At 44.0% G+C, this 18,829-nt stretch overlaps 1 protein-coding gene across 3 annotated transcripts in view; it reads right to left on the bottom strand.

Annotated features, from left to right (window-relative positions):
* DUSP22 (dual specificity phosphatase 22) overlaps positions 1-16,657 on the bottom strand; it is a 78,979-nt gene extending 62,322 nt beyond the window's left edge. For 2 of the 3 annotated variants that reach the window (XM_030552306.1, XM_030552304.1), the window contains exons 1-2: positions 16,038-16,106; positions 5,833-5,866 (exon numbers count right to left, since the gene is read on the bottom strand). In XM_030552306.1, coding sequence (XP_030408166.1) covers positions 5,833-5,866; positions 16,038-16,094 — 91 coding nt within the window. In that variant the 5' untranslated portion in view covers positions 16,095-16,106. Of the gene's footprint in view, positions 1-5,832; positions 5,867-16,037; positions 16,107-16,241 lie in introns of those variants that run through there. The other variant, XM_030552305.1, reaches the window with a different exon arrangement.
* Between the last annotated feature and the right edge of the window lie 2,172 nt (positions 16,658-18,829).

Here is an 18,829-nt window from a genome sequence, read left to right on the forward strand (position 1 = left end):
ATGTGATGGGGGGATGGGACAGGTGGGGCAGAGGGTGCTCAGTTTTCAGGAATTAGAAAATTGGCAACTCTACTACATAAACTGCCTAGTTTTCAGAGATACTGAGCACCCACCGGGAAAAATTAGTGGGTGCTCTGCATCCACTGGCAGTTCCCCGACCTGCCCCCCCACCCCAGCGCACCTTCGCCTCCTCTCCTGAGCACGCCACGTTCATCCTCCCCCATCCCTCCCTCCCAGAGCTTGCACCACAAAATACCTGTTTCACGCGACAAGTGCTGGGAGGGAGGGGGGAGGAGGAACGCGGCACGCTCGGGGAAGAGGCGGGGATTTGTGGGGGTCCAATAGGGGCAGGGATGGGGCGGAGTCAGGGCAGGGCCAGGGCATGAGCACCCACCGGTGCCAAGGAAAGTTGGTGCCTGTGCCCACAGCTCCCACAGAGGATTGTTTCCCACCTCCCCTCGTTCCCCATAGTTCCAAAGGACATACTTAGTTCCACCTATAATATGCAATGATGTCAGAGAACAAATTGAGTGCCTAGGCAAAACTTCCACCCTTCCTTTTCCTGAAGCTTTAATTCCTGTAAATAAACTTGTTCAAAATACTACGTAGCTCCATTGTAAAGGGGAAGGGGGAAGAGTAGTTAGCTAAAAAGAGTGCCCCTGAACTAGAGCTCTGCAGCAGGACTGGGAGCCCATGGATCCTGCAGGACTTGCTGCCATAATAGCAGGAGCAGATAAAATGTACTTTGTTGCAGGCAGGATTAGTTGGGGCAGGGGAGACGGGGAAGGAAAACAGACTGAGGTAATTTGTGGGAAAAAACTAAATCTCATCAGTTTGTCATTAAATAGAATTTCAGTAATTTCTCTTTTTTTAAATAAAGGTTTTAATATATAAATGTAAGCAAGGGACTGAAAGAGTTGATGTCTATTACAACAGGCATTAAAGTATTTTTTTACATGGTTTAAGCAAGATTTGTTTTATTCTTTTAATGGTAAAAATTGTGTCTGAATTCCATTTATAAATATAAATGTAGATGTGTAGATAGACAGATAAATAAAATACATTAAACAGACTTTTTAAAAAAAAAGTAGCATGGGGGAATCAGTCTCTCTCGTGGGCTTTGTTGGATCTAAGGTTTTTGTGGGTGAGAGCAGGATAAAAATACAAGAAACAATATGGGAGCAGGTGGGAGTGGGAATTGCAGGACAGGACAGGAGTGGGATTAAAACAATAGTCCCACACAGGGCTCTACCCTGAACCTTCTTCCCTTCCTAGGGCAATCCACATTTGAAGCTTTAGCTGTACAAGCCTGTAAATCTAGATGATCTGTGAATCCAGGAGAGCAATACTGTAAGATGCTAACCTACTCTTCTTTCTTGAAGGCTGAACCCCAAATGTGCTCCCAGAAAAGGAACTTTTCCTGAAAAAACCTCGAAGAAACTTATTCAGAAGAATAAAGGCACTGTGAACACAGCATCACAGAATCATTTGCTGTGCACTGCATCTTCGGCTGAGGAACAGGAAGAGTGGAAACTTCACCTAAGCTCTTCACTTCATCCAAAGTGCCACTGGACTCTTTGGGGGAATTAAGCCTCACACTGCGGCTTTCCCCTCAGAATCGAAAATCCCCCAAATATTCCATTGGAAAAACTCAAATCTTCCAAACATGTTTGCAAGCAGAAAGGACATGTATTACTTTGTATTCAAGCTTGAAGAACTGTGTGTGGCCTTTAACTCTTATTACAGTTTATTGAGCCCTGGTTTTTGGAATCAATTGCACCTGAAAGACCAGCTGGAACTCGTGCAGATGAAAAATATTTCCCTACTGCTGCATGGGAAAAGAGGCAAAAACCTCGCACTGTCCCACCAGAGTATTAGAAAAACAAGAAATTTCTTCTGATAGGAATACAGAAAGCTGTCCATTGCTGCACAGCAGACACCAGCTTCGTGTGGGAATAAGGGCTTATTGGGGCTTTCAGACCCCCAGCTGTTGAAGTGCAAAGCTGTCAGTCATCAAGGGAGATTACACCAGCTTGTGAGTGGACGGCAGGACTTTGATTTCCACTTGACAGATGAAAATGCTTTCAGATCAGAGGGGGGCACAGGGATTTAATTTGAAGAGGGCTTCTTCTGACCTTCAGCTTCTCCACCACTACTTCTCTTACCAAGCTACCAGTCCCATGGAGTTTAGACAGGGCAAGGCCTTGCTCCTGAACAAAAGGAAACCCAGAAGATAATCAATCTGTGAGATTAATTTTCTCCTGGGTTTTAAAGGTGAACTCTTCCTCAGTATTTTGTAAGAAAGGCAGCAGTTCTGCTTGAATTGCCAAGCCCTCTGGATGCACATTCTCCTAAATACTTTGTACCTTAGGAATGTAATTCAGTTTTAATTTTTAGTTAAGGTCCCAGTTCAAGAAAGCTCTTAAGTTCCTAAATCCATCTCTCTTCAGAAAAGTATTGTAAGTACATGCTTAAAGTCCTATGGACTTCAGTGATTTCCTGAATCAGTACTATACAAAGCTTTCCATTCCCAAGGATCCCAAGATGCTATAAAAGCACTCTCACTCTGCCTAAAGCAGTCTGTCTAAAGATTAGAGCAGTGGCCTGCAAGTCAGGACTCCTGAGTTCTGTTCCCATCCATACCACTGACTTGCTGCAACCATTTCATAAACTGTAACTCAGTTTACCCATAAGTTAAACATGTCTGCATCTATTTACCTTACATAGACAACTGGAGGCTTAACTTCAGAACAGCAATTCAGGAGCCCTGAAAGACAGGTTCTACATAACTACCAAGTAGGAGTGCTAGTCTGGGGAATGATTCCATGGTCAGAACATTCATTATCCCTTCCAAACAATGGAACTTCCAGAAGCACAGCACCCTCTAACGTAATGCTGGGGTATTACATCAGTTTTGATGAGTATGCAGGGAACCACCTGCTTGAATCATTCATACCACTTCCCATAGCATCTCAGTTTCCTTAGAGGTTTCCCATGCAATTACTAACCTAGCACAGCACTATTCAGCTGTGAAAGGTGATAAAAATCACAGTTCAAGGGGAGTCTGTTGTATCACACATTTTTATACTCAAAAAAATCACTTGCAAAACCCAAGCTTTCTAGGCATGAGGCACCATAGAAGGATCCAATTGTCAGAAAGCACTGAGCACCAACTCTCTGAATATGGGTGTCTAAAATCCTGCACCCAAATCACTACTCGCTATTCAAAATCTTGTCCTGTCTTTCATAAACTGCATATGATGTAAATCAGAACACTTGCAAAATAAATCAGTAATCAAATTCCTCTAGGAATGTTTATAGTGGCAAGCTTATATTTGCCTTGTTTCAGAAGCACTGTATTACTTTGCAATGTTAGCTATCTGTCACTGTTGCTATTAGCATTATTAGACTATTTAGAAATTTTTTTTAGAAATTCAAAGATTATTAACTATATTCATTAAAGTGTTTTTCTATCCATGCACAGAGTAAATGAGGTAAAATCTTTTATTGGACTAACTTCTGATAGTGAAAGGGACAAGCTTTTGAGCATACATAGAGCTTTTCTATAGGTCTGGCAAAGGTACAGTACCCAAAGAATACTGTGTGGCTTGAAAACTTGTCGACTCTTTCACCAGCAAAAGTTGGCCCAATAAAAGATATCACTTTCCCACCTTGCCTCCTTAACAGCAATTGTCTCTCTCCTGCTCCAGAAATGTAACTAACTCAGAGATCAATTACCTACTGACATGACCTCACAATGGGGTGGAGAGTATTGATTAAATACTATATAAGCAAAGGCCATTTAAAAAAACCCACCTTTATTTTTATTAACAAAAACAGTGATAATCGCTGAAGTACAGACATTCATATTGACACCAGCCCTTCCCCCTCCCTCCAGATATGAAATAGCTGATGCACTTCAGCTTCATTTATTTTTAACTGGATCCCAGTACTACACTCACCCCACCTTCATTAACACCATGTTTTTATCATGCTAACAGTTATGTGACATACCATTTATACACCATTTGCAAGGCACGTAGCTGAATGGTTACAGCATGACAAGCCAGAAGGGTTCTAGGATCTAATCTGGGCTGAGGTGCTGACTCACTCTGCAACCTTGGCCTACTCCCCTTCATCTTGCCTTGCCTCAGTCCCTCAGTGGGTGAAAACAGTACCACACTGAGAAACAGATGCTGGGTCTGAGTTTCACTCTCTTGGGAGTATTATCAAAAGTTTTGCCACCACGGCTGGCATGACGATAGGGCCAGTTTCAGAGTCACACACCGTGCGCTATGGGCAAATCCGGGGCCCCTCCCCCACATACTGCATTTTGAAAAACTGAAACAATCTCACATGAAATGCGAGATATCATCCATTCCTCTGAAGTCCTCTCCCACTTTGTTTCATCCAGCAATGAGGCCAACATTAGCTCTGTCACAAGCAGAAGGCACTGCCTCAACTCAGAAGAAGCACTGTCTCTGGGTTTTCTCCCTCTCCCACTCCTTATTTTCTCCTCCCAACCCCTCACCCGCCCCTTCTGATTTCTGTATCTTCCTTGTTTCCAGTCCCTGTATCCCATCACAAACTTATCATTGCCCTCACTCTCATCTCCATCCCTTTCATCCCTCACCCACACAGTTGACACAACCAACTTCCCTCCATCCTATGCAGCCCAGTACCATCTTCATGTTTGCCACCTAGCGCAGGAGTGCCCCTCGAACTCATCCTGCACCTCTGGGCTCATTCCAAAGATGCTCCACACAGAAAGGGGAGCAAAATAACTATCAGGATGCTAAAGTGGACCCTGCAGTCCCATCCCCCTGTCAACAAGGGATGGCAGGATCAGATACAAAACAATGCCACTATCCTGTTGTAGGTTCGTGCTACCAAATATTTCACAGGAGCAAGTGGGGTGGGGGTGGGAGGAAGAAATATTGGTGCAGCACCAACTAAATATGAAATGAAAGGAACAGACCTTGTCCAGTCATGTGAGCAGACCAAATATATGGAGGCATGTGCAGTTGCCACTCAGCAACACGCCTGCTGCTCACAACTAAGCATAGCTCTAGGTAGATCACGTTGCTGGTTATTTATTGGTGGTATTGCAATAGCACCTAGAGACCCCAAGCTGGGATCGCGGCTCCTCTGTGCTAGGCGCTGTGCACATATGTAATGAACAGATGGTCCCTGTCCCAAATACTTAACAATAAGTAATTACAGTCAGTGGGAGCTGCTGGGTGTCCAGGACTTTTCTCAACCTTAGCTTTCTTAAAGATAAGGCTCTAAAAGTGATAGGTTAAAATCAAATGGAAAATAAAAATCACACACAGAGAGGGAGAGGGAGAACAGATCTGAGTCTACAATATGGACACTGCATCCTGATACTCGGGCATCAAACTCTGTATCTGTCAGTTTCACAAACATTTATAATAGGACTCCTTAACGGTTCTCATCTATAGCCACAATAATGAGAGCTATGAATTGGAGGCAAATTAAGACATTAATAATGAGGAGGGTTTACAAAAATGGCCTGGCTCACAGGCCAGTCTGCAAAGGGCAGAACCAATTTACAACAGAGGCCAACACTTGGGAATTCTAGGTGAAGCATGCTCCCAGGAGAGTGTGTGCATTTTTAACCAGTTGTGCAGTGAAGTGTACAGATGACAGAGAAAACATTCTCTTTTTAGTGCTAGTGGGTAGATTCAGAAATTAAGCAAAATGGAGATAAAGAACTTGCACAGATTTTAGTAAATACTGTAGGGCTACGTATGATCCAACACTTTTTCAGACTTAAGTAATCCTAAATTGTAACCATTAAACTAATCTTACCTTTAAAGTTGCCAAGGAACAAGCCAGGCAGAATCTGTGAGAAAGAAATATAGTATCAGCTATAGAGGTCTTGTGGTAGCACAGTTCAACAATGTTCGATTTGCATACAGGATGGAACATATTTCTGTTGCAGACTATTGTCTAATAGAATCTAAAGGTGCTGTCAGCATTATATATTTCTCCTTGCAACTTTCCCATTCTATAATGCTTCAGGCATGCTGAACTTCGAAATGTTTCCAACATAACTAGGGTTGATGGTAATATCTGATGGTTATAACACCATCTTCTATGCAAGGATTTCAAAAACAGGCCTTGTAAAACCCTTGTTGTAATGTATTATCCTTATTGAATCAATGAGGAAACAAACACAAAAAAGGTTAAGTGACTTGCCTAAGGACACAGAACAAGTCAGAAGGGACTGAAAAATAAAATCCAACAGATCTTGTAGTTCTTGAAGCGGAGGAAGGCAAATCAGATCACTGTCACTCTACATTGCAGTAGGGTGATTCTCACTCTATTCGTAAGTGCTGTTTGCAGTGATTTCTTATATTTAAGTCACTCAGCTGCACTTCCACACCTCTCTCCTTTGAACTATGTGCCTTCTCAGCAGCGCGCCCATAAACTCTTGCTGTTCTTAGTTACATTACTTTCTTTAACTTGGGAGTTTCAAGGTCAGCTCTATGCAGTCTGAGTACATGTGGTTAACATTGTGATGTTACCCATTCCCACCCTCTCATAAACCTCCTCTGAACTGAAGCCAAAACACAAAAGAGCCTATATGAAAAAAAGGGACACACCACAACTCAGAAGTAAAACCTTTGTTCTCTCCCACTGCATGACAGACATCTGGACATCTATGACCAACATCTAATTCCTCTGAAGAAGCTAAAATACGGTAGCTAAAATACATGGTCCATTTTCCTTAACATGCATGCAAAGCATACCACTATCCATGACATGTCAACACCGACTTCCTAATGCCTTAGCAACGCCCTAATGTCATCACAACTGCATCAACAGTCTTTCTAGCACTGTTATTTAAAGGAAAAACTCCACCCATTTTGCTCAGTCCAGCAATCCGGAAGTTCTAAAAGGTATGAAGCACTTTCGCCAGGGATTGGCATTTGAGCCCTTTCTTCACAACAACCATATTGTTGAAAAGTGACATGATGTGTGTCACGGAGTGTAGCAGCACAGCATATGGGACTGTAATTTAGTTTCCAGCGTGCTTTAGCATACTGGTTCCACGACCAAAAACAATCCTTAATGCTTACTGGGCCATTGTCAATCAGGCCAGGAACCAAAAGAGCCACACTTTCAGGTCAACATTATTTTGCATGAACCTCCTTCCCCTACATCTTTAACTAACATTTTCTCTCCACTTCACATAATATCATATATAACCCTAGCATTCAATCCTGTCAATAGCTCTAGTAGGCCATGTTGCCTGGACCCAAAGAGCCTTTGCAATTCCCTTAACCACATACAGAGCTGAACAACACTCATCCATTATGTTTTTATTTTTGCTTTGCCATACTGGGGTCTGAATGAATGTGAAACTTAAAGCGAAAGTCAAGGGTTGCAAAATCACACGAACCAAAGCTGACAATGTCTGACAAAAACCTATGCAAACAGAGACCTGCAAATTTAACTCAGCTAATACGTTCACGATTTATCTCCTTTTGAGTTTTACTAATTAACATCCTTTACGAAGAGGGCAGAGTCTGACCCATCTAGAAAGTCATTACCTCAAGAGCAGGGCTTTGGAGCTGTGCTCCAACTCCACGCCAGCTCCAGGTAAAAACCTGCAGATCCACTGCTCCAGAGCTGCTCCACACTGCAGCTCCTGGCTCCGCTCCAAAGCCCTGTTCGAGCGTGCACGTCTCCTTAGTATGGACCACTTTGGGGACCCAGCCCTGAAACTTTTTACTCTCTCTCAAAACCCAAACCACACTCATGGTACTCTTTAAAAAAAAAAAAAAACTGTCTGACTCAGCTTGAGTCTCTCCTAGTTAAAGAGATGTGGGCCATTGCCTCTGTTTGAGAGTGAGGGCGGGGAGACAGCACATTAGCAGCTTCTCTCAGGAGTATTGTGCCTGTGGCATGAGTGAAGGGCCAGCAACTGCTGGCATAGTATGCTCCCAAACAGACCACAATGGCACAAAATTCAACAACCCAACCCAGACAACTACCTTAGTCTAAGGCCTTGTCTACACTACAAAGTTGCAGCGCTGGTGAGGGGGTTACAGCGCTGCAACTTAGGATGTGTACACACCTGCAGGGCATTACCAGAGCTGCAACTCCCTGTTTGCAGCGCTGGCTGTACACCCGGTCGTGTCTCGGGTGTAGAGGATCCAGCGCTGGATCACCAGCGCTGGTCATCAGGTGTAGACACTCACCAGCGTTTTTGCTGACCTCCGTGGAATAAGCAGGTATCCCAGCATACCTGAGGAAGCCTCTCTGGTAATTAAGCAAACTCCACTGCCCTCCAAGCAGATCTCCTTCCCCGCGGTGTGCTCTGGCGTTCCCCGACCCCCCTCCAAGCAGGTCTCCTTCCCCGCGGTGTGCTCTGGCGTTCCCCGACCCCCCCTCCAAGCAGGTCTCCTTCCCCGCGGTGTGCTCTGGCGTTCCCCGACCCCCCCCTCCAAGCAGGTCTCCTTCCCTGCGGTGTGCAACAGCGCTGCAGCGTGGCCACATCTAACACCACTTGCAGCGCTGGTTGCTGTAAGTGTGGCCACTCTGCAGCACTGGCCCTATACAGCTGTACTAATACAGCTGTAACAACCAGCGCTGCAAAATTGTAGATGTAGACATACCTAAGCTTAAATTTCCAAATACAAATGCAATATTCTGTCTGTGTAGCAGTGAACTCAAATATCACAAAATATCACATGCATCCGACGAAGTGGGTATTCACCCACGAAAGCTCATGCTCCAATACGTCTGTTAGCCTATAAGGTGCCACAGGACTCTTTGCTGCTTTTACAGATCCAGACTAACACGGCTACCCCTCTGATACTCAAATATCACAGTAACACTGTGCTTTGTTATAATATTTTAGACTGTACTGCAGCATTTATATACCAAGAGTATATTCACAGAAGAGGATTACAGTTTATATTCTAGTCATTATGGTTTCTAACCCTAGCGGTAAAGAGAAAATGCCAAGACTGGGTAGAGGGACAGACTGGAAGAGAAATAAAAAGGAAGATGCTCTTTAAATATGATGTCCTCAGTGAAGGTGAAAAAAAACCAGAAGTGTGTATTTGTGCATTATGAAACCAATAAAGGAAATTAAAATGACTTGCAAGGAAGAGGTTGCTTCAGGAGTCATTCTAAAAGAATGAAACCTTACCAAGGGGGAAAGCTATCTGGAAAAAAGAGACTCTTCCTATAGTGCTTACTAATGTTTCAGCACTATGCTATGGTTGGGAACTTTCAGCTCTGTTATCTCATACTAACTTCAGCAAGTGCAATTTCAGACTATGGAGAAGGGAGGATTAGAACCTCATAAGAGTGATGGATAGGTGTTTGTATGTGAGAGAAGAGTGGGAATGGGGGGGGGGAGGAAGAGAAGGGTGGCTATATCATGAACTTTTCAACCACTGCTTTGTGAATAAAAGAAGAACTCTTCATATGAGCTGAAACACAACATGGAACAAATGCTATTTAGTAAATACAACCATGGACAAGATCCCTACTTTGCCACCAATCACCAAGAACATCTAAGTCAGTCATCGGTTCTTAATTGCATTAATGGGGAAGTCAAAAGAATAAATATTGTGATGGCAGAGCCCTTAAAGAGAGAGCTACTGATACTTATCAACCTCCCAGTAATTCTTCAAATACATAAATCTTTTAAGTGGATGTCTGAATGCCCTATTATTTTCTAAATAGACACATACTCTCAGACTATATTAACATAACTTACTGCATAAAGTTGTTTTGACTAATATCTATAAAGCAATCCATGGAAATTCACTGCAGTTTAATGGGTTTTGTGCAGAGATTATGAGAGGATAATATGATGCAGGACAAGAATAAGAGTATTAGCCTATTTCACTAAGCCTCACAGGAAAGTCACACAGGTCGATGGACCAGATCCTCACCTGATGTAAATTGACATATGTCTATTGATTTCCATGGAACTATTTACATCAGCTGTAACTATCTAGATTGATTTACATTTCTTATAACTTATCCTCTTTATTAAATGCAATTTATATAGGGCACTTATTACAAGATCATTAAGCACATGAATTATAACATTTAAATACATCTACATTAATAAAAGCAGCAAAGAATCCTGTGGCACCTTATAGACTAACAGACGTTTTGGAGCATGAGCTTTCATGGGTGAATACCCACTTCGTCAGATGCACGTAGTGGAAATTTCCAGGGGCAGGTATATATATGCAAGCAAGAATCAAGCTAGAGATAACGAGGTTAGTTCAATCAAGGAGGATGAGGCCCTCTTCTAGCAGCTGAGGTGTGAAAACCAAGGGAGGAGAAGCTGGTTTTGTAGTTGGCAAGCCATTCACGGTCTTTGTTTAATCCTGAGCTGATGGTGTCAAATTTGCAGATGAACTGAAGCTCAGCAGTTTCTCCTTGAAGTCTGGTCCTGAAGTTTTTCTGCTGCAGGATGGCCACCTTAAGATCCGCTATAGTGTGGCCAGGGAAGTTGAAGTGTTCTTCCTACAGATTTTTGTATATTGCCATTCCTAATATCTGATTTGTGTCCATTTATCCTTTTCCGTAGAGACTGTCCAGTTTGGCCAATGTACATAGCAGAGGGGCATTGCTGGCATATATTACAATGATGGACATGCAGGTGAATGAACTGGTGATGGTGTGGCTGATCTGGTTAGGTCCTGTGATGGTGTTGCTGGTGTAGATATGTGGGCAGAGTTGGCATCAAGGTTTATTGCATGTATTGGCTCCTGAGCTAGAGTTACTATGGTGCGGTGCGCAGTTACTGGTGAGAATATGCTTCAGGTTGGCAGGTTGTCTGTGGGTGAGGACTGGCCTGACACCCAAGGCCTGTGAAAGTGTGGGATCATTGTCCAGGATGGGTTGTAGATCCCTGATGATGCATTGGAGGGGTTTTGGCTGGGGACTGTATGTGATGGCCAGTGGAGTCCTGTTGGTTTCTTTCCTGGGTTTGTCTTGCAGTAGGAGGCTTCCGGGTGCACATCTGGCTCTGTTGATCTGTTTCCTTATTTCCTTGTGCGGGTATTGTAGTTTTGAGAATGCTTGGTGGAGATTTTGTAGGTGTTGGTCTCTATGAGGGATTAGAGCAGATGCGGTTGTACCTCAGTGCTTAGCTGTAGACAATGGATCGTGTGGTGTGCCTGGGATGGAAGCTGGAGGCCTGAAGGTAGGCATACAGGTCGGTAGGTTTTCGATATAAGATGGTGTTAATGTGACCATCATTTATTTGCACTGTGATGTCTAGGAAGTGGACCTCCCATGTAGATTGGCCCAGGCTGAGGTTGATGGTGGGGTGGAAGCTGTTGAAATTGTGGTGGAATTTTTCCAGAGTCTCCTTCCCATGGGTCCAGATGATGAAGATGTCATCAATGTAGCATAGGTAGAGAAGGGGCGTGAGTGGATGAGAGCTGAGAAAGCGTTGTTCCAGGTCGGCCATAAAAATATTGGCATATTGTGGGGCCATGAGGGTGCCCATAGTGGTGCCACTGATCTGGAGATATATATTGTCATCAAATTTGAAATAGTTGTGTGTGAGGATAAAGGCACAGAGCTCAGCAACCAGCTGTGCTGTGGCATCATAAGGGATACTGTTCCTGACAGCATGTATTCCATCTGTGTGTGGTATGTTTGTGTAGAGAGCCTCTACATCCATGGTGGCTAGGATGGTGTTTTCTGGAAGGTCACCAATGCATTGTAGTTTCCTCAGGAAATCAGAGGTGTCACGGAGATAGCTGGGAGTGCTGGTGGCATAGGGTCTGAGTAGAGAGTCCATATATCTAGACAGTCCTTCAGTGACAGTGCCAATGCCCGAGATGATGGGGCGTCCAGGATTTCCGGGTTTGTGGATCTTGGGTAGTAGATAGAATAACCCTGGTCAGGGCTCTAAGGGTAGGTTGATTTGTTCCGGTGTTAGTGTAGGGAGTGTCCAGAGTAGATGGTGCAGTTTCTTAGTGTATTCTTCAGTGGGATCTGTGGGAAGTGGCCTGTAGAATTTGGTATTGGAGAGTTGTCTGGCAGCCTCCTTTTGGTAGTCAGGCCTGTTCATGATGACAACAGCACCTCCTTTATCAGCCTCTTTGATTATAATGTCAGGGTGATTTCTGAGGCTATGGATGGCATTGCGTTCTGTATGACTTAGGTTATGTGGCAAGCGATGTTTTTCCACAATTTCTGCCTGTGCACGTCGGCAGAAGCATTCAGTGTATAGGTCCAGACTGTCATTTCGACCCTCAGGAGGAGTCCATGTGGATTTTTCTTCTTGTGCTGTTGGTGGGAGGGTAACTGTGTATCAGTGCGCTGTTCAGTGTTGTCCTGAAAGTATTCTTTGAATCAGAGATGGCGAAAGTAGGCTTCCAGATTGCCGCAGAACTGTATCATGTTGGTGGGGGTGGCAGGGCAGAGACAGAGTCCCCGAGATAGCCCAGAAGAAAACTCTGTCCTGAGTGTGTGGTTGGATAGATTGACGATATTGCTGGCTGGGTTAGGGGTACCATGGTTGTGGCCCCATGTGGCAGGTAGGAGTTTACACAGCTTACAGTCCTTTTTCCTTTGTAGAGAGATGAAGTGAGTAATGTAGATCTCCTGTCTTATTTTAGTGAAGTCCATTTGTATGGAAGTTTGGTTATTAATGAGACCTGCACGTCCACTAATGTAATATACGCCATCATATGCCAGCAATGCCCCTCTGCTATGTACTTTGACCAAACTGGACAGTTGCTACGGAAAAGGATAAATGGACACAAATCAGAAATTAGGAATGGCAATATACAAAAACCTGTAGGAGAACACTTCAACCTCCCTGGCCACACTATAGCAGATCTTAAGGTGGCCATCCTGCAGCAAAAAAACTTTAGGACCAGACTTCAAAGAGAAACTGCTGAGCTTCAGTTCATCTGCAAATTTGACACCATCAGCTCAGGATTAAACAAAGACCGTGAATGGCTTGCCAACTACAAAACCAGTTTCTCCTCCCTTGGTTTTCACACCTCAAATGCTAGAAGAGGGCCTTATCCTCCCTGATTGAACTAACCTTGTTATCTCTAGCTTGCATATATATACACCTGTCCCTGGAAATTTCCACTACGTGCATCCAACGAAGTGGGTATTCACCCACGAAAGCTCATGCTTCAAAACGTCTGTTAGTCTATAAAGTGCCACAGGATTCTTTGCTGCTTTTACAGATCCAGACTTACACTAATAAATCCAGTTGCCATTTTAACAATGCCACTAAAAAAACCTTCTCCCCATGAAATCCTGAGACTTACATTATCCCTTCAAGAAAGCCTGAGTGAATAAAAAGATGTTGCAACATACAGTTAATTGATCTTTAGGGTATCAGACAAGAATGGAGTGAATCCCAGTGAAAGGCTCTTCACTGAGAATGCCTTTCATTAAGAATACCTTGCTCACAGACAAATCTAAGATACCTGTGTGAGCCTTATCTCCCACCTGATCTCAGCTGCCAAACTTCAAAATGAAGAAGAGGGGGGTTCTAAGGTCCTGCATGATTTTGAAACACAGAAATCAACATGAACCTTGAACTAAAACCAGTGTCAGAGATAAAGCATGAGGAGCTAGATTAAGAAAAGGAAAATGCAGACTGTTAAGAAAAACTCTAGCAATCAGATCAGTTGGACTGCAGAATAGCCTTCCACAGAAGTGGTAGAAAGCCCATCACTGGAACCATTTCTGACTGGAGTAGGAAAGACCTCTAGAAACTACTGTGACAGAAGATAGGCTAAGTAAAGAAAAAAATCTGCAAGATTTTAGCCCTCAACTGAAGAGCTTAAAGACAGAAGACACTGAAAATTAATTGCAGTTAAGTGGTGAATTTGCAGTCAGAGAGGGCTTGCTAGCCAGCCATTTTCCCATAGTTGTGTTGCATGGGAATAATACTATGAACAAATGCTTCCAATTTACTTTGGAAGAATCCGGTGCATGACTAGGCGCCAGACTTGAGAACAACAAGCACAGCTATTTTTTGCTAAAATGGGTAGCACAAGGTGTAACAGACAAAAAGTGCCCCAGTCCTCTGCAAGCCTTTCTATAAGCCCCAAAACCCATATAAAATCAGGTGCACTTACTACTATGAAATACATGTATACCACATTTCTAATTAAACAAAACACATAGGAACCCCACTGCACTCATGACTAGAACACAGAACAGTGACAAGGGCTCAAGAACCAACAGCAGCTGTAGCAGTCTCTGGAGTTTTTCCAATTCCTGAGCCATTAGGGGCAACAATTAATCCTCTCTTGGCTTCAGTACAAAGAGATTATCCTAATTAAAGTAATCCACCATCTGATGAGCTGCTCAAATCATGTCCCTCTGCAGTCTCCATCATATATGGCTACACTGCAAGAAGGACTCAAATTACTAACTAATGTCACTGGTACTGAGAGGCATTGGTGACTCAGGGGGCCACATGCATCCAACAATCAGCTTTGATGATTCCAAGCCTCTCTTAATCCCTTGTGCTACTGCTGGCTCACAAGACGGACAGAAAAGGCAATATGCTTGGTGCCACATTCTAATGATTCTAAGAATAAAACCAGCACCCAAAATCTTCAAAAATGACTCTGGATTTTGGGCACCTCAATTTTTGGGTACCCAATTTGAGATACATTAAAATGGACCTGCTTTTCAAAAAGTGCTGACCATCCACCATCTATAAAAGCAAAGTAATTAGAAGGTTATGTCCTAAGTAACCCAAATAAAGCAGAGGGAGATCCATAATTGATTTTCAATTGACCACACTTCCCCAAAGTCACAGATAAGGCAGGTATGTGTTATTTATTCCCATTTTGCAGACAGGAAAACAAATGTGGAGGGGTTAAAGATCTGATCCTGCATCCGTTAACAGCAATGGGCCCAGGATCAGGTCCTCAGTGATTTGCCCAAGGCCTCACAGCAAGTCAGTTCAGAGCCAGGAAATCCTAGCTCCCAGCCTCATGTTCAGTCTATTAATCACATGGCTCTCAAGTGCTAGACAGTGCTAGTAGAATTATCTACCTCTCCCATTTTGCTAAACTAGACAGTGCTAGTACATCAAAAGTGGGATCATTGACACTCCCAACAGTAAATGTGAGGCAAAATATATAGTAATCAGTAAACAATCAGCCTCCCTATGTTAGTTTGAAAATCTAATTAACTTGCATTAAACAAGTGTTTGAACACAAAAAGAGCTGATGCTGGAAGAGAAAAGAAAGACATCCAGATTCCTCTATGCTGAATAGTATCAGCTAGGAAAATCCTGATAGTTATAGAAATTCAAATATTTCTTATAGGTGACACTCAAAAAACCACTTAAGAAAACAAATAATACAGCAAAAGAGCCAAGAACCACAACAATCACGATAAAGGTTTTTGACTTGGCTTCTTCAAGGCATAGGGAATAACACAATATGCCCTGAGACTGACTCGGGGGTGGGGGGAAGGTAACTGTGGAACTGTTAGATGCCTAGGAGATTTCGAAACATAAAGAACGCCATATATTTTCCTCCAGTAGCTTCTAACAAGTCTGGCATCTTGATCTTCCTACCCCTCCTCTGCGTGCTGGATGGTTTTAAAGGGGCTGCCCAGAATACTCCTTGAACATCTAGGTAGCTGTAAGGACTCTGGCTGCCTGAGACATTTCCGTCTTCTCGTGCAAAACCGAGAAACACACAAACAACAAGGAAACGACAACCGAGAAATACACATATACGCCCTGAATACTAGCCATGTGGGCAGCAGGTTTATAAAGGCGCGTGAGGGCTCAGGGATCGGGAGTAGAATTATCTACCTCTCCCACTCTGCTAAACTAGTCTACAGCAAATGTATTTTGCAGGGTGAGGAAGAAAGAAAGACCTACTTAGTACCAGCTGAAACCAAATCATCCTGCATGCATGGCAGCTGCAGATTGCTAACCAGGAAACGCGCCCCCAGGGGGAATTTCAGCCATCATCTCCTACCCTTCCCCAAAAGCCAAAATTAAAGTTAGGCAGAAAAACCTCATTTGATCTCAGCTGTCCATAAGCTCCTGCAACAACGGCTCGTTTACCCCTCATTGTATAAGGATGTTTACTGCAAAACAAAGCAGGGAGGGGGGGGGGGCAGGCTGTGGATTTATCTTTACAGCAGCTTTTCGATCCTGAGGAGCCCTGCACACCCCGACGCACATGCACACAACGAATAACAATAAGCAGCAGCATTACCTTGTTCATCCCATTCCCCATGGCTCTAAGCGGACTGAACTTTAGTACCACGGGAGAACGCTTGGCTGCAGGCTAAGCTTGCTTGCACGCTGCAGGTCAATGTGCATGGGGAAGTGTTTGCCCTGTGATGAGAGTGTGTATGGGGTAAGGGATTTACTGTCAATTCTTAGCTGGAGCGCTCAGGATCATCTCTGCCCCCAGCGTGGCTAGGATTTTCTCCTAGATGCCTTGTGATCAGAGGAGGTTTTCCGCTTGGCTGCCCCTAGACCTCGCTGCACGGGAGAACAGCTGAACTAGTCACCATGGCTTCATTGCCAGGAACCACCTCTCGGCTCTCGCCCTTCTGTTTGCAGGGCTCGCCACCCCCACGTGTGATTAGAACCCAAACGTCTAGGAAGCTCCCCCCGCCCGCATGCTGCCCTGGGGCTTGTAGTTCCGCTGCTGCAGGCTCCCCCCGCCGAGACCCGCCTAAGAAAACTACAGGTCCCGCCGTGCAAATCGACACCGGCCCTCCTCCGCCTGTAGCACACGCGGAGAGAGACTAGGGTGCGTCCTGCCCACTCTCATTCCTGGAAGGGTGAGTAAGCGGTGGCTGCTGGTGCTATGGGTGTGTGGGATGAGGCGGGAGGTTGTTTAGTTTCTCAGCAGCCCGGGCCAAAATTAAGTTGCCACATTGAAATAATAAAACCTATTTCTTGCCGTTTATGCAAATCAGGCTTGGGTTTAAAAAAGAAAAACAGGAAAATAAAGCAACCTTCTATTCAGGGCCTTGTGCCAGGAAATCGCTGCTGACTGAGCTTTATGCTGATGTGTACAGTGGTTGCAAAGACTAGGGTCTCTGTAAAGCCCCTGTGCCCCCCACATCCTGGCTTTTCCAGGATCTGCCTGTATTCCCAGTAGGGCTGTAATATAGACACTACCGTGGTGGCTAGGTTGATGGAAGCTTGGGGCTGCTTAGGTGTCACACAGGGTGTGAAATTGTTCACAGCCCTGAGCCATATTGTGAGGTCAACTTATTTTTGTAGCGTAGACCAGGCCTTAGGACAGATCTACACTCCAAAGTTAAGTTGACTTAAGTTACATCAACAATCATAAGCCACTTTAATTACATCCATTGTGCACGCCCACACAATGTTCCTTGTGTCAGTGGAGCATGTCCACAGTTGGTGCTCTTGCATTGACAGAGCATTGCATTGTGGGTAGCTATCCCCCTGTACAGTTCACCACCCTTTGCCCCTGGGAGCTCTGAAAACAGATCGCAGTGCATCATGAGGAGTGTGCTCTCCTTCCCAAGATGCAGTTCTTTCCCTCTCATCATTCCATGGGCTTTAGACTTCTTTTCGCACCGTTTTTGAATAGCCCCTGTAAACTGCGCCCGCCAACTCTGTCTGAAAGCATGGATCCTGAACTGCTGACAACAAGCTCCCTAGTTGTTTAATATGTGCACTGTTAAATGGCAGATGAGAATTAAATGGAGGCAATGGCTGGTATAGCCAAGGTCTTAGAGTTTGATCCTGCTCCTGTTGAAGTCAAAACCAGAAGTTCCCTTGACTTCACTAGGTAACAGAATTAAGCCCTTAGTCTGATAAACTGGCACAGTTGTTTGGAAAGTTTGAGAATCACTGCTTTAATATAGTCAGGCCAAGGCCGTAGCTGTCTAAATGCCCTACGGTGTTATTCCTTATGTCATTTTCTGGTGACAGCAGTTCTGTTGAAGGAGAAGAGCATAAATTAGTCTGTGTGCAGTACTTAGTGCCTCACTCCTCCCCACGCGTGTGCCTAAATAATACCAAAGAGCTACTCAACCAATGGAGAATAGAAACAGTCTTGAATATTTCATTGACAATGCTCCCCCAATGTATTTTATTACAGTATTTTTCTGAAATGTAGGCTCAGAAGAAATTAATTGCCATTTGCCATAATATTACTTCTTCTGGAATTCTGCAGCACTGCACAATGGAGAATTTGCACAGAATTAATGTTCCCCACAGAATTTTATATTTTCATGCAGAATTTGTGATTTCCACCAAAATGTGTGTGTTCTGGTTTTGCATTTCAAATGTATTAGTTACATATACACGTAATGTCTTTGCACACACATGAGCAAGGCTCAAAGTAAAAACATTATGTATTCCCTGCCAGCCTGAACCCATCCCCCTCTGCTCCAGCCTGAGGGCTTGCATACCATCTCCAGAGATGAATGGCTGTTGGCTGGCAAACCACGTACACAACCCAATCCATACACACGCAATTTACCCTCAGTCTCCCTTCCCCATGCTAACCCCTGGCTATCCTACAATTAAACTACCACAACTCACCAACCCCCCTCCCATTACAGCGGCATGACCCAAAAACCTTACAATACACATAGAAGTTTGAACTTGGACAAGGCATGAAAGACACAAAACAGTCCTTAAGGATGGTAGCCTCCTTTTAGGCCAGGTCGTTACAATACTTTTGTATAATGATTTTGTTTAAATTAAACATTTAGTTTCACTGTGTCATAACATTTTTTTCCAGATCTGGACCTTAGCGTCCAAAATATGGGTGTTAGCATGAAAACCTCCAAGCTTAGTTACCAGCTTGGA

The sequence above is a fragment of the Gopherus evgoodei genome, chromosome 2 (genome assembly GCF_007399415.2).
Source record: "Gopherus evgoodei ecotype Sinaloan lineage chromosome 2, rGopEvg1_v1.p, whole genome shotgun sequence".
Classification (NCBI taxonomy): Eukaryota; Metazoa; Chordata; order Testudines; family Testudinidae; genus Gopherus; species Gopherus evgoodei.